This window comes from Amblyraja radiata, chromosome 17 (genome assembly GCF_010909765.2).
Source record: "Amblyraja radiata isolate CabotCenter1 chromosome 17, sAmbRad1.1.pri, whole genome shotgun sequence".
NCBI classification, from domain to species: domain Eukaryota; kingdom Metazoa; phylum Chordata; class Chondrichthyes; order Rajiformes; family Rajidae; genus Amblyraja; species Amblyraja radiata.
Window position 1 is genome coordinate 1,785,537 of NC_045972.1, and position 15,273 is coordinate 1,800,809.

A 15,273-nucleotide genomic window follows, 5' to 3' on the forward strand; every position below is an offset into this window, starting at 1 on the left:
ACCCAACAGTCTTCCAAAATATTTTTCAGAAGTCTGTGGATAGTGGAGAACTCCGAGAAGATTGGCTGAATGCTAACAATGTTCCCATCTATAAAAAAGGAGATAGGATAAATCCTGCAAATTATCGGCCAGTTTCACAGACCTCCACACCATGCAAGATTCTCCAACATATAATCCAGCGACATATTATGGACCATATTGACTTCCACAAGGTACTAAGGAACCACCACATGGCTTTAGACAGGGTCGATCATGTGAATCCCAACTGGCGGGACTCATTGATGATCTAGCCTGGTCATTTGATAACAAGGGTCAGACTGTCCTGATTATATTAGACTTCAGTAAGGCTTTTGATAAGGTTCCCCACAAGCAGCTCCTGTATAAGCTCAACCATGTAGGAATAGGCGGCAACCTCTTAAAATGGATTGAGATATTTTTGACAATGAGACACCAGCGAGTTCTCTTGGAGGGAGAGACGTCTATTGAAACTTCTGTGACATCAGGTGTACCACAGGGGACTGGCATGGGTCCATTGCTCTTCCTACTGTATATCAATGACATTCCAAATGCAGTTTTGTCCAGTTTTTGACTCTTCGCAGATGATGCCATAATTTATAGAGAGATTAAAACACCAGAAGACAGCTTGTCCTTACAGAAGGATCTGGATGCTCTCTGTGAGTGGGGAAAAACCTGGCAGATGTCATTCAATACAACCGGATGTCATACCATGCATGTCTCACACAAGATCAAACCACTTTTATCGGAATACAACATGGGTAGCCATACATTGCTTGCTGTCGACCATCACCCATATCGGGGTGGAAGATTGCAACCTTCACATGGTCCGCCCTGTTTCGACGAATGCAATCAACCCGCGTGCACATTCAAATAAGATAAAATAGAACAAGTTGTCCTACAATTTTAGACTGTGTACGCCATACACAAGAAGAAGAAGATCACTTATATTTAGGAGTCGAATTAAGCAAAGATTTAAGTAGGGCGACGCATTTTAGTCAAGTGTCCAACAAAGCAAATAGAACTCTCGGCCTTCTTAAAATAAATTTTCATGCATGTAGTACATCCGTCAAAGAGAGTGCCTACAAGTCCTTGGTCAGGCCCAAATTTGAGTATTGTGGAGCCGTATGAGATCCTTTCAACAACAACAAGATCACCCTGGAGAAAGTACAACGGCGAGCAGCCCGCTTTGTATATAATAAACTACAAGCGCAAATCAAGCCTGAATAATATGCTGACTTCTCTCGGATGGGATACCCTAGAGCTCCGCAGAATCAGGTCCAAGACTTATTGCAATTTACAAGGAGATTCACAAAATCACGGCATCAAATCTCCCGTCATCCCATAGCACCAACTACCATGAAACAAGACAAAATAACGGTCCCTACATCAACTGGCTAAATGTCAATAACCTTTGCGACCAATATTCCATCTACCCAAGGACGATAAGGGAATGGAATAAGTTACCACCCAACACACGTGCTGCTCCTGATGTTAAGTCATTTAAAAAGGGGATTGAGGAACTAGATCTCCTCAACTTGGTAAAAAAAGCCCACTCAAAATGTAATCACTACTCTACTCACTCCCGACCTGCGCGAGAGAACCACTGATGAGGTGTTTGCGCAGTAATTATATGGAAGTACAGAAATCAGGATTTTAACTTTTATATTTTTTAATATCTTTAATGTTTGTAATACTTGAGATACTTAACTTTTATCCTTTGTATTTTAACTTTGTGCTCTGTGTGAAAGCCTTTGTGCCCTGTATTCAGGGCTGATTGTTTTTGTAAAAGCCTGTATAAACTTTGGGTTCTTCTCTCGCAGCAATGAATGTAAATCAATTGTGACAGGTATATGACCTTTGTAACTCTGTAACAAACTCTAGCTGGATGAGCAAGAGATAAGGGGGCCAAGATAGGAGAAGTCATGTGGTTTAAATAAGGATGGATTAAGAGATGGAAAATAACTGGGGTAGGAGGGGAAACGTGAATGCAGGTAATTGGTCCATGATCAGGGAATGTCTGCAAGTGATTGGGTATGAAAATGTACCAGGGGTGGGACATACAGAGTTAAACATGCCATAAAAAGAAGCAACTCTTTGTGTGGGTGGGCAGTCAAGCAATTGACTCTTTGATTGTCCCAGCCTTGATTTGCAAATAAAGGTTTGAACTTCTTGAAGAATTCTCCACGTCGCCTATTTTGAGTATCGGTAATCGCGACAAAACCAACCAGAACCAGAGTTTAGAAGAATGAGGGGGCCCGTCATTGAAACGCGCAGAATAGTGAAAGGCTTGGATAGAGTGGATGTGGAGAGGATATTTCCACTAGTGGGAGAGTCTAGGACTAGAGGTCACAGCCTCGAAATTGAAAGACATTCTTTTAGGAAGGAGATGTGGTGGAATTTCTTTAGTCAGAGGGTGGTGAATCAGTGGAATTCTTTGTAACAGAAGGCTGTGGAGGCAATTTCAGTGGATATATTTAAGGTAGAGATAGATTCTTGATTAGTACGGGTGTCAGAGGTTATGGGGAGAAGGCAGGAGAATGGGGTTAGGAGGGAGAGATAGATCAGCCATGGTTGAATGGCAGAATAGACTAGATGGGCCGAATGGCCTAATTCTGTTCCTAAAACTTATGACTTGACTGTACTCTTGTATAGTGTGATCTGATTTAACTGGAAAGTATGCTAACAAATAGCTTGTCACTATATCTCTGTAAATGTGACATCAATAACACACCAAAGCGGTCAGGTGTACAGCTCTGACTACCACAACACCCTATGATGTAACAGTAGAAGGGTGGGACTGTATTAAAGGTGAGCTCTGATATCACTGAACGGCAGAGGAAGCTCAAGGGACTGAAAGGACCACCTCCTGATTCTTCAATCTTAGCTGCTGTACAAAATAAAACAAACTGCTGACAGTTCCTGAAAACTATCAATTATCAGGAAAGCATCTCTGCTGAAATGACAAACAGCTCTAATCACCTCGGAGCTGGAGCCAGAAGTTGATCAAACAAGGAGACATTTATTATCCAAAATCATGATTAGTTTCAAACAGAAGTTTCCCTGAACCAGAAGATAAAGTGCCGAGGGTCAACAGTTGCAATTAGTCATCATTTCATTGGGTCAATTACGAATCCGTAAAGGGATAAAACCGGTGGTCCTGCACACTGGAGAAAACAAAAAAAAAGTATTAATTCATCTGAGTTCTCAGAATTCATTCACAGAATTATTACATTTTAAGACAGAAGAGGTCAGTTAAAGACAGAAGACCTTCGTCCATCAGCCCATCACCATTAACGGCGAGACAGTGGAGGCTGTGCAGAACATCAGGTACCTCGGGGTCAACATCAGCCACGACCTGACCTGGACCGTCAACATCACGGCGACGGCCAAGAAAGGACTTCAAAGGCTTCACTTCCTGAGGTGCTTGAAGAGGGCACGTCTCCCACAACAGCTGCTGGTGAGCTTCTACAGGTCAGCCATCGAGTCAGTTCTCACATACTGCATCACAGTATGGTACTCTGGCTGCACCGCAGAGAACAGGAAAGCTCACCAACGCGTCATTAAGACTGCTGAGAGGATCACTGGCACCCAGCTCCCCAGACTGGAGGACATCTACCGGACCCGCTGCATCCGGAGGGTCAAGGGCATCATTAGAGACAGTACACACCCTGGACACTGCCTCTTCACCCTCCTGCCCTCAGGAAGACGATACAGGACACTGAGCGCCCGCACGACAAGACTAAAAAACAGCTTCTACCATAGAGCTGTGACACTACTGAACTCTATCCCCCTCCCACACTGATTCCCCCCCCTCTCTCTCACACACCCGCCCATACTCCTATATGTTTATAGTCTAATTTTTTAATAGTTCTTTTTTAAACGTATTATTATACTCATATTCCTTGTATACCTCCAGTGCAGCTGGAGGACTGCTCCAACAAAATTTAGTTGTCTTGTACAATGACAATAAAGATTATTATTATTATTATTAAAGAGGAACCACCAGCTTAATCCCAGTGCCCAGAAATACTGATACAGATTGCCAACATCAGATAATATGAAGACTGTCACTACCACTCTTTCTGGCATCAAATTACAGATCACTACTACCCTCTGGATGAAAGCATTCCCCCTCATCTTCCATCTAATCCGATGCCTTATAACCTCTATGCTCAGGGAAATCTTTATTTTATCTATGGCATCACATGTTATATATAGCAATTAATTCTCCTCCCTAGGCTTTGAGAATAATGGTTGAGGAATTAAACAAAGCCTTTCTGCTTATCTTCACAAAATACACCAAACATTCTGCCAGAAGAAAAATGTGAACCAAGGGACGTAAAAATGGGAATCATAAAAACATTTAAAAATAACTGAAATATGTTAACGAGGTTGAAAGGTGATGAAGCCAAGGATTTGGAACAAAGTAGACTGTAGATGCTCTGATTATCTAGAGATACTGGAACGATTGCTGCCAACTAGAGAGTAGCCAATGTGACCACACTATTTACACAGGGAGTTGGGAACGGCCATTCTCTCAGCCTGATACCTATTATAGGGAAATGCTGGAGTTTATGTGAAAGGATGCAAGTCAGGTGAATTGTTAAATGTTAAGGGGAGCTGAGTGTCCTTGTACATAACTTACTGAAAGCAAATGTGCAAGTCAGCAATCATAGTCATACAGCGTGGAAACAGGTCCTTTGGCCCATAAGGCCCATCTACACTAGTCTCACCTGCCTGTGATACACGCATATCCTTCTAAACCCATCCTATCCATGTACCTATTTAAACATCTTTTAAACATTACGAAAGTACTTGCGTCAATTACCTCCTCTGGCAGCTCGTTCTATATATCCACCATCTTTTGCCTCAACAATAAGTTGCCTCTCGGGTTCTTCTTAAGTCTTTCTCCATTCACCTTAAACCTATGTCCCCTGGTTCTTGATTCCCCTATTCTGCGTAATACTCTGCATTTCCCCCATCTGTTCCTCTCTGTGTTCCTCAGTCCCTAAACGTTAATAGACCAACCAGTCTAGTCCGACCCTCTCTCATCCCAGTATAATCTTCCCTCATCCCTCACCCCGTGGTGGCGGGGCCACGACTGCGATGCACGCCCGAATGCTCGGCAGACGGTGGGACCGCGAACCCGCCTGAAGGCTAGTCGGAGTCAGCCTGGCGATTCGGCAGTCGGCATAGCCGGCAGGGAGCTGGAGAGGTCGGATGTGAGGAGCAAGGACCAGTCGGAGGGTGAACCAGGGTAATGTCTCCAGTGCTTTAAAGGAGATGCCCCCGGGACACACAGATGGACAGGTGAATAGAGGAGTGGGACATCAGTTCACAGGAACTGCTCCACTACATCGAGAGCACAGGCTGACCGGACTTTGAACTCTGAATAATGGCGCCAAAGGTTGCAGCGCTCGCATGTGGAATATATGCAAACTGAATTTCAGCGTGCAGTTGCACACGACAAATAAAGCACGATTTTTAATTGAATATTATTGTAGCGGCACCTGCTGGTGCTCGCAGGTAGTCGAATCCTGCGGTCTGGTGCCTCAGACATGTGACTCTGGGGAATGGTTGTGTTTCACGCGATTTCTGGGCAATGCTCCTTCAGTCGCTCTGGACCACCGTTGTGGCTGGATCTGCTTATTGGTTGTGTTGAGATACTTCGTCAGTTTACTTGTTTTGTTAATAAAACTCATTTGAACACTCGACTCTCGTCTCATCCACCAAACTATCTTTATTATTGCACCCAGTATAATCTTTCTCTTCCCATCCCCTGCACCTCCCACTGCTGTCCTCTGCCTCGTCCCACTGACAGGAAAAGAAAAAGCAAGTGCCCAACTTACATTTTCATCTGGCACACCCTCCAGTTCCTGTTTAATCCCAGCAACAAATGAAGATCACCTTCTGTCAGCTCAAAGTCAAAAACCTGCAGCCAAACACACAGAGACCATAATGAGCTCCACAAATGCTCCAAGCTACTGCACATTGATAACTCCAGCAGACAGCGGCTGATGCAGCCTGTGTTCACCACACAATCCACTCTGGCCATTGCCTACAGTTTATTTAAAGTCACAAGGTGGTGATTCAGTGTATGTTATCTAACCTGTGCCCTGAGATGATGATTTTAATTGAATGAGAATTATAATACTGACTCTTACATGTAACTCTCAGATTGTGAGCTGGTGACTGTTTTAAGTCGTGCATCAAGAAATGAAATAAGAATTCACGTTCCTTCTGCCAATCACTCCTCAGTGCCCAGGTCCCTTGAACTCCCCGTCCCCGACTCCTTTCCCCGTCCCGATTCCATCCACTCCCAGGTAACTCATCCCTACTCCTTCCTTTCGCTCTCAACCCTCCATCCCCGATTCCACCCACCCGCCCCACACCCAAAATCCATCCCCCTTTCCTGTCCCTTGTTCCCCAAGTACACCCCATCCATGATTGCAACCACTCTCACCACCTCAGACACAGCAGCTGCTTGGGTTAAACACTCCGGCCCGACCCATGATAGACATGGCTGAGAAAATGCATCCCCACCATGAAGCTATCAGCACATTTGTCAATCTGCCCACTCAGTCATACCTGCCGTAGACTAAGTGACTGGCTATGTCTTAAAATATTAGCTCCAAAGCCTTACAGAACCTCGAGTTCTAATACAGGTGATCAGCTGAGACTGAAATCTACTGATCACAATAAATGTATTAATGCAAAGACCTTGTCAGGTTTCTCGCTGAGATTTCAGCAGGTTGTCCCCAGTCAGATGGTTCCAGCTGCTACACAAGATCATACTTTACAATCATGGAGTCATACAGCACAGAAACAGGCCCTTCGGCCCACCTCCTCCATGCTATTCATGATGCTTATCTGCACTGTTATGATATGCCTGTAGTAGGCCTGAATTTCTCCACACCATTCCTATTAAAGTAACTGGTCAGGTGCCTTTCAAACACTGAAATTGTACCTGTCTCTATCACCTCATCCGAGGTGAACTCAGAGTGATGGCGAGAGTGTTTTGTGGTGAACATTCCATCCACGACTGTTAAACGGCCAAAGTTGTGTCAGGCACAAACTGCAGGTCATTTTGCTGCAAATTGTACAGACAAATGCCTGAGGCATGGGTGAATACTCGTGGCCGTGGGCCGCACCACCTTCCACCATGTCCATTGAGCGCTTGTGTGATCACCTTCATGGGCTGCAGAGTGACCAGTTCAGCTCTCACTGACGGAACCACCGAGTGATGGGGCAAGTTAGTTTGAATTTACCTCGGTATTCTTGCATATCCTTTCAGGTGAAATACTCTTTGGAATTGTTGCTATGTTTCGCTGAATATGAAAACGCAGCAATATCTGTTTTGGGAAAAACACAATTAAAAATTGCAGAATGAGGGAACTTTAATCCTGGAAGTAATTTTAATCTTGACTGAATGTTCACTTCCCTGGAAAAAATACAGCAATTCATAGTAAAGCATGGTTAAAAAGCCGGCAGAAGATGCGGAGAGCTTCAAAGAAACATAGAAAATAGGTGCAGGTGGAGGCCATTCGGCCCTTCGAGCCAGCACCGCCATTCATTGCGATCATGGCTGATGGTCCCCAATCAATAACCCGTGCCTGCTTTCTCCCCATATCCCTTGATTCCACTAGCCCCCAGAGCTCTATCTAACTCTCTCTTAAATCCATCCAGTGATTTGGCCTCCACTGCCCTCTCTGGCAGGGAATTCCACAAATTCACAAATCTCTGGGTAAAAAAGTTTTTTCTCACCTCAGTCCGAAATGGCCTCCCCTTTATTCTAAGACTGTGGCCCCTGGTTCTGGACTCGTCCAACATTGGGAACATTTTTCCTGCATCTAGCTTGTCCAGTCTTTTTATAATTTTATATGTTTCTATAAGAGCCCCCTCATCCTTCTAAACTCCAGTGAATACAAGCCTAGTCTTTTCAATCTTTCCTCATATGACAGTCCCGCCATCCCAGGGATCAATCTCATGAACCTACGCTGCACTGCCTCATTCACAAGGGTGTCCTTCCTCAAATTAGGGGACCAAAACTGTACACAATACTCCAGATGTGGTCTTACCAGAGCCCTATATTGTGCCTGTGTTCTATACCACAGAATCATCGAGTATATTCAAGATAGACCCAGCCTCCAAGACAGCCTTGATCCACACCATTTCACCCACTGCCACAACAGGCCCACAACAGGTGCCATGCCCCTGACTCTACACGCATCACTCTACACGCACCACTCTACACGCACCACTCTACACGCACCACTCTACACGCACCACTCTACACTCACCACTCTACACGCACCACTCTACACGCACCACTCTACACGCACCACTCTACACGCACCACTCTACACGCATCACTCTACACTCATCACTCTACACGCACCACTCTACACGCATCACTCTAGACTCATCCCTAGAACATCTGGGTAACAAGGTCACATACAATAAACTGTTTTGGTAAAGATAGACACGAAATACTGGGGGGAAGGAATGAGTGACGTTTTGGGTCGAGGCCCTTCTTCAGACTGGTTTCAGAAGGGTTTCGACCCGAAACATCACCCATTCTTTCTCTCCGGAGATGCTGCTTGTTCCGCTGAGTTACTCCAGCATTTGTTCCTAACTACCGTGTAAATCAGCATCTGCCGTTCCTACACATCCTATTTATTGGCAATAGCTCTGCTTTCAACATCATAATCCCAGCCAAACTTGCCTTCAAAATCCTGGATGTAAGACTCATAATCTCTCTCTGCACTGGATCCTCAATTTCCTCACCCATAGGACCACAGTCGTTAAGAATAGATGACAAAACATTTTCACTATAACTGGTGCCCCACAAGGATGCGTTCTCACCCCTTGTTATTCTCCCTGTCCACTCACAACTGTGTGGGCCAACCTACTCAACTCCATTTACAAGTTTGTGGATGATACCGCCGTAGTGCGCCGGATTTCAAACAATGACAAGACGGAGTACAGGAATGAGATGGCGTCGAGAGAACAATCTGTCCCTCAATGTCAGCAGATTGAAGGAGCCGGTCACTGAATTGAAACGGGGATGCCCCAGTCAGCATCAATGGTGCTGAAGTGGAGATGGCAGAGCTTCAAGTTCCTAAGTGTAAATACCACCAATAATTTGTACTAGTTCAATCACATTGAGGCATGACCAAGAAAGCACATTCAGACCTCTACTTCCCCAGAAGACTAAGGATCTCTTCAATGAATCACCAATTTTTACAGATGCAACACGGAAAGCATCCTATCTGGACACATCACAGCTCCTTTTCACGATTTTTCTGCCTACATCTGAAATTGCATATTGTGGATGTAGCCCAGCCTTCTCCCCCCACTCTATCAACTCCATCCACATATCACTGAGCCAACAATCAAAGACCATTTTCTCCTCTCTTATCCCACTGAGCAGAAGATTTAAAATCTTGAAAGTCAAGGGCTTGTCCCACTTAAGCGACTTTTTAGGCGAGTGCAGGAGACTACGCTCGCCACATGATCACTGGTGGTCTCTGGTGAGTCTCCTTCATGGTCGCGAGAAGTTCCCGTATTCTGGGAACTAGTCGCAGCTTCAGTTTGGTCGCCGCAAATTTTTCAACATGTTGAAAAGTTTTCTGCAACCAAAAATTGGTTGCCATGGAGAAAATCGATAATCCTGTAGTTGTAGGTGCAGTGGGATCGGCATGTAGTTGTGGGTAGTGGAGATAGTTGTACGTAGTTTTTGTTAATCGCCTTTGCTGACCGGTCATTTTCATTGGCTCATTGGGTAAAAAAAATGTAGGCACGAGTTTTCACAACCAAGGATAACCGACCGGTGATGTTAAATGTCTGCCGAACTTCACAGCTGTTTATCTCTGGCTTATTAAAAGTTGTCTGGCTTCTTAAAAGTGTCTCCACTCCTTCTCCCCGCCATCTTCTTTTAAAGGACTTATCGTACACTGTGCTAGCCGTCTTAACCTTCATGTTCATCGCGGTGTGTGTCTGTATCACCTTGGCTTTGCACCGTGTGAATTTCAGACAGCGCTCCCCCCGCTTTCCCTGGCCCCGCCTGTTCGATGTGTGTGCGTGTGTGTGTGTTCCACTCTGACAGTTGTCGTTCCAGTTCCCGATTTTTCAGGCGACTGCTGCAAACTTGACAGTCGCCGGCAGTCCGCTGAAAAATCGCCTAAGTGGGGCAGGCCCTTAAGTTCCACCATATTCAGACACTGTTTCTTCCCCTGTGTTACCATACTACTGAATGGACAAACGAAGGATGTAGTCCTAATCTCCCAATCTACCTCACTGTGGAACGAGTGCTTTCTTTCAATCTCCACTTTCTCCACTTTCAGTAACAGTGATTTCATATTCTGCACCCGTTGATTCTCTTTGCACTACTTTGCACATATGATATGATTTGCCTGGATAGGACAAATATATCCCTGGACACGAGGGCTTCAGTTATAGGAAGAGGATGGGCAGGCTACAACTTTATTCCTTAAGCCGCAAGAGTCTGAGGAATGATCTTGTAGAGATGCAGAACAGGGGCCACGGAGCGTTTTTGAAAGTGGGAGGGGCTGAGCGACCAGCCTCGGGGGTACCCGGCGAGCATGTGAAGAGACCGAGCGGGGGGAGGGTGTGGACTTTTTGAATTTTGATGAATTAAAATCATGTTTTCGTGCATTGTAGAAGTATGATTTCAATGTTTTTTGTTTGAAGTATTTTTAAGATAATGTAGGGCCTACATGAGAGGTAGGAGCAGGTGATTATTATTTTTGACCCGAAACGATACGTCACCCATTCATTTTCTCCAGAGATGCTGCCTTACCGAGTTACTCCAGCATTTTGTGTCTATCTCCCCTATTGCCTTGCCCTTCCTCACAGACTTTTACAAGGTTTCCCCTTCAGTGCTAGGCCCAGCCCTCTTTGTGAAGGGTCTCCTGAAGCGCTGTCTCTCCACTCTCTGCCGTTGCCTCTGGTGTGATCACCCGAAGTCCATGTTGTTCGTCTCTTGGAACAACTTCTCCTTGTTTGTTCCACCACAGGATTGTGAACAAGCTCAGTCTCCTACTCCCCTCCCCTGCAACGTAAATAGTCCAAGTCTACACATGACTGAGTCTTTCATTGCTCACCCATTCTGGTTTCCCTACGAACTCTTGACATCCTTCCAGAGACCAGAGCTGACCCTGGAATCTATCTGGGATTAGCCAGTGTTTGGCATGGCAGCTCTCTGTGCTTTTTGTTCCTGATTCCTCTATAAATAGAGGTTGTTCAGCAGCGTTCTCCATTAGCCCGACCCCTTGACCTTGTGCCCTCAGATCCCGGGCCCCTCCTCCCGTCACTCGTTTTCACGTGGCTCCACTCTCCCTCCCTCCACGTTCACCGGCCCGCCATCCCGCCCCTACCGCAGTGAGTTGCTGACCACCCCTCCCCCCTCCCGGTGTGTTACGGGTGAGGTTGGTGCTTCCTGCAGACACTGAACCGTCCATGTCATGTCAGTCACTAAAGTACATCCGCTGGACTGGCCGCTAACTCCCGGGGAAAACATTGCTAAAAAAGTGGGAGGGCTGCAGCCCCCCCCAGGTTCCGCAACCCATGCATAAAATCTTCAGGGGAATAGAGTGAACACAGTCTTTTACCCAGGGTAGGGGAATCAAGAACCAGGACATAGGTTTACGGTGAGGGAGAGGGGGGAAGATTTAATAGGAACCTAAGGGGCAACATTTTTACACAAAGGATGGTCGGTATATGGTACAAGCTGCCGGAGGAGGTAGTTGAAGCAGGTACTATCACAATGTTTAAGAAACATTTAGACAGGTACATGGAAAGGGTGGGTTTGTAGGGATATGGACTAAACGCAGGCAGGTAGGAATGGTGTAGATGGAGTATGTTGGTCGGTGTTGGCAAGTTGGGCTGAAGAGACTGTTTCCCTGCTGTCTGACTATCTCAATAACTCCATGAGAAGCAAGAATGTGACCATAGACAGACAGAAACATAGTCAAATGGCCTGACATGCTGCTCATTCCCAGCTTCATCAACTGAGGAATATGAGGAAGGAGTAGGGCATTCCGACTGGAACTGGGACCAGGAGGCCCACTTTCAAAGGCCTTTTATTGTCACGTGTACCAATTAAGGTACAGAGATAATCAAATTACCATATCATACCAAATTCATCCAAGGTTACAGAGGGAAGAACCGAGTTATACGAACTATTTTGGATTGAAAAGGGCTTTGTGGAAGATGGACAGTGGGAATATTTGTGGATTGTCAAAGAGTAATGGAGAGAGAATGGGATGGCAAGGTTAGCTTGTGGTTGGTTTTAGGCTGTGAGCAGTCACCAGAACATTGGGATTGGAGAGAGGGGGTATGGAGAGAAAGCAGGTACGGAATACTGAGTTGGATGATCAGCCATGATCATATTGAATGGCGGTGCAGGCTCGAAGGGCCGATTGGCCTACTCCTGCACCTATTTTCTATGTTTCTATGATTATTATCTAATCCTGTATTGGCCAGTCACTGCTTAATCTAGGGTTGTGCTGGTTTAGTCGAGGTCTAGTAAAGATGTATTTTAATCAATTCTACATCCCATACCTGGGCTGGGCTCTTGCTGTGCTTCTCTGCAATCATCTTCACCACTGGGTCTTTGAGAAGATCCTTTGGATCGGCAGACTCATTCAAGCTGTAAGGAAATTATCTGTAGATCCATCATTACAGTCACAGAGTCAACCAGTTTAAAAGCAGGCCTTTCATCCCAGCATGTCCACACAGAGGGTAATGGTGGAAGGATGTTGTTTGGACTGGAGGCCGATGACTATTGGTGCAGGTGCAGGCCCTTTGCTGCTTGTGCTTTATATGAAAGATTTGGATGAGAATGTTCAAGGCACAATTAGTAAGTTTGCAGATGGCCCTGTGTGGGTGGTATCGTAAATAGCAATGATAATCAGCAAAAAATTGCAGCAGGATCTTGTCAGCAAGTGGGCCGACAGACTCCACCTTGGAAGCGAGATCGGGTGAGAGGGGAGGGAGCCCCAAGGTGACTGAGCGTGTTCTGTCGGTGGGGGGACAATGAAGAATACACTGTGGTGCGGACTAGCGGCACCTAGTTTTACAATGAAATGACATACAGTGCTGGAGTAACTCAGCCGACTGAATCAGTCTGAGGAAGGATCCTGATGTCATCTGTTCTCCAGAGATCCTGACCCGCTGAATTACTCAGCATTTGTGTGCTTTCGGTGGGTGAAGAAGGGCTCGCTGGTGCACCTTGCCAGTCGGGATGGGGGCCCAGGAAGGGCCGGGGAGACGGTGCGAGTCTTTGTGAAACAGTTAGGAAGGAAGCTTGAGAGCAGAGTTGGCTCTTTCACCACAGACGGACACGACCGGAAAGAGCCACTCACCACTCGCCACTCACAACGCCACCTATGGCCGCTCAAGGAATTTCAACAGAGCTCGTAATTTTGTCCAGATTATATGGGTGGGCGGACCATCAGTTGCTGGAAATTTGGAGTTCAACCTGTTTGTCATTGTGAAAGGACAGTACAAGTGAGCCTCTCACTGCCAAATTGCACTCACAAGACCAGACTGCGGCCGGGAGATCCAAGCGGGCTAAATGCAGTCAACGCAATGTTTCTTGACATGCAGAATTCCACCAGCTCGGTCTGAGTCAGGTATGGGTGAAGTTCCACCTGCAATTAAGAAGGAAGGAAACCAATAAATAAGCTGTGGGAGAGCTGGCCTTGCACATAATCAGTTTTCCTCCTCCTAAGATGAACACAAATAGCTGAAATAACAGTGGGCCAGACAGCATCTCTGGAGGAAAGGAATAGGTGACGTTTCAGGTCGAGGGTCGGGGTCTGAAGAAGGGTCTCGACCCAAAGCGTCACCTATTCCTTTTTTCCAGAGATGCTTTCTGACACACTGAGTTACTCCAGCACTTGTGTCTATCTTCAGTGTAAACCAGCATCTGCAGTTTCTTCCAACACACCTCCTCCTCCTCGTTACTTGCTTTGTAGTTCTCCCTTTATCTGCTATTCCTGTACTTGAGTCCAAATCAAATTCCTTGCTTTACTCTCATCTATAATTTCTCAGCCAGAGGTGAATCACCAAGCATTAGCTAGGTGCCAGGGCATAAACTCTGACTGTGGGGCAGTTATTACACGCTAGGCACCCAGCTACAGGAAAGATGCCGTCTAAGCTGGAATGAGTATGGAAATGATTTGAGCAACTGTGTCAAAAGGAGAGGTTGGGCAGGCTAAGACTGAGAAGGCATAAGTTTAAGGTGAGATGAGAAAGATTTAATAGGAACCCGATGGGCAACATTTTCACACACAGAGCAGTTGCAGATTATATGGAACAAGCCAAAGGAAGTTGTTGAAGTATCTACAATAACCATATAATATAACCATATAACAATTACAGCACGGAAACAGGCCATCTCGGCCCTACAAGTCCGTGCCTAACAACTTTTTTCCCTTAGTCCCACCTGCCTGCACTCATACCATAACCCTCCATTCCCTTCTCATCCATATGCCTATCCAATTTATTTTTAAATGATACCAACGAACATGCCTCCACCACTTCCACTGGAAGCTCATTCCACACCGCTACCACTCTCTGTAAAGAAGTTCCCCCTCATGTTACCCCTAAACTTCTGTCCCTTAATTCTCAAGTCATGTCCCCTTGTTTGAATCTTCCCTACTCTCAGTGGGAAAAGCTTATCCACGTCAACTCTGTCTATCCCTCTCATCATTTTAAAGACCTCTATCAAGTCCCCCCTTAACCTTCTGCGCTCCAGAGAATAATGACCTAACTTATTCAACCTTTCTCTGTAACTTAGTTGTTGAAACCCAGGCAACATTCTAGTAAATCTCCTCTGTACTCTCTCTATTTTGTTGACATCCTTCCTATAATTGGGCGACCAAAAATCCAGATTTGGTCTTACCAATGCCTTGTACAATTTTAACATTACATCCCAGCTTCTATACTCAAAGCTCAAATTTATAAAGGCTAGCATACCAAAAGCTTTCTTTACCACCCTATCTATATGAGATTCCACCTTCAAGGAACTATGCACGGTTATTCCCAGATCCCTCTGTTCAACTGTATTCTTCAATTCCCTACCATTTACCATGTATGTCCTATTTTGATTTGTCCTGCCAAGGTGTAGCACCTCACATTTATCAGCATTAAACTCCATCTGCCATCTTTCAGCCCATTCTTCCAAATGGCCTAAATCACTCTGTAGACTTTGGAAATCCTCTTCAT

At 45.6% G+C, this 15,273-nt stretch overlaps 1 protein-coding gene across 4 annotated transcripts in view; it reads right to left on the reverse strand.

Moving 5' to 3' along the window:
* Positions 1 to 3,017: 3,017 nt before the first annotated feature.
* Positions 3,018 to 15,273, reverse strand: part of LOC116982411 (1,5-anhydro-D-fructose reductase-like) — a 54,947-nt gene continuing 42,691 nt past the window's right edge. For all 4 annotated transcript variants that reach the window (XM_033035620.1, XM_033035619.1, XM_033035618.1 and 1 more), the window contains 5 exons: positions 13,582 to 13,694; positions 12,604 to 12,691; positions 7,287 to 7,370; positions 5,868 to 5,950; positions 3,018 to 3,182 (listed from right to left, as the gene is read on the reverse strand). In XM_033035620.1, the coding sequence (XP_032891511.1) occupies positions 3,143 to 3,182; positions 5,868 to 5,950; positions 7,287 to 7,370; positions 12,604 to 12,691; positions 13,582 to 13,694 (408 nt within the window). In that variant the 3' untranslated portion in view covers positions 3,018 to 3,142. The remainder of the gene's footprint in view (positions 3,183 to 5,867; positions 5,951 to 7,286; positions 7,371 to 12,603; positions 12,692 to 13,581; positions 13,695 to 15,273) is intronic.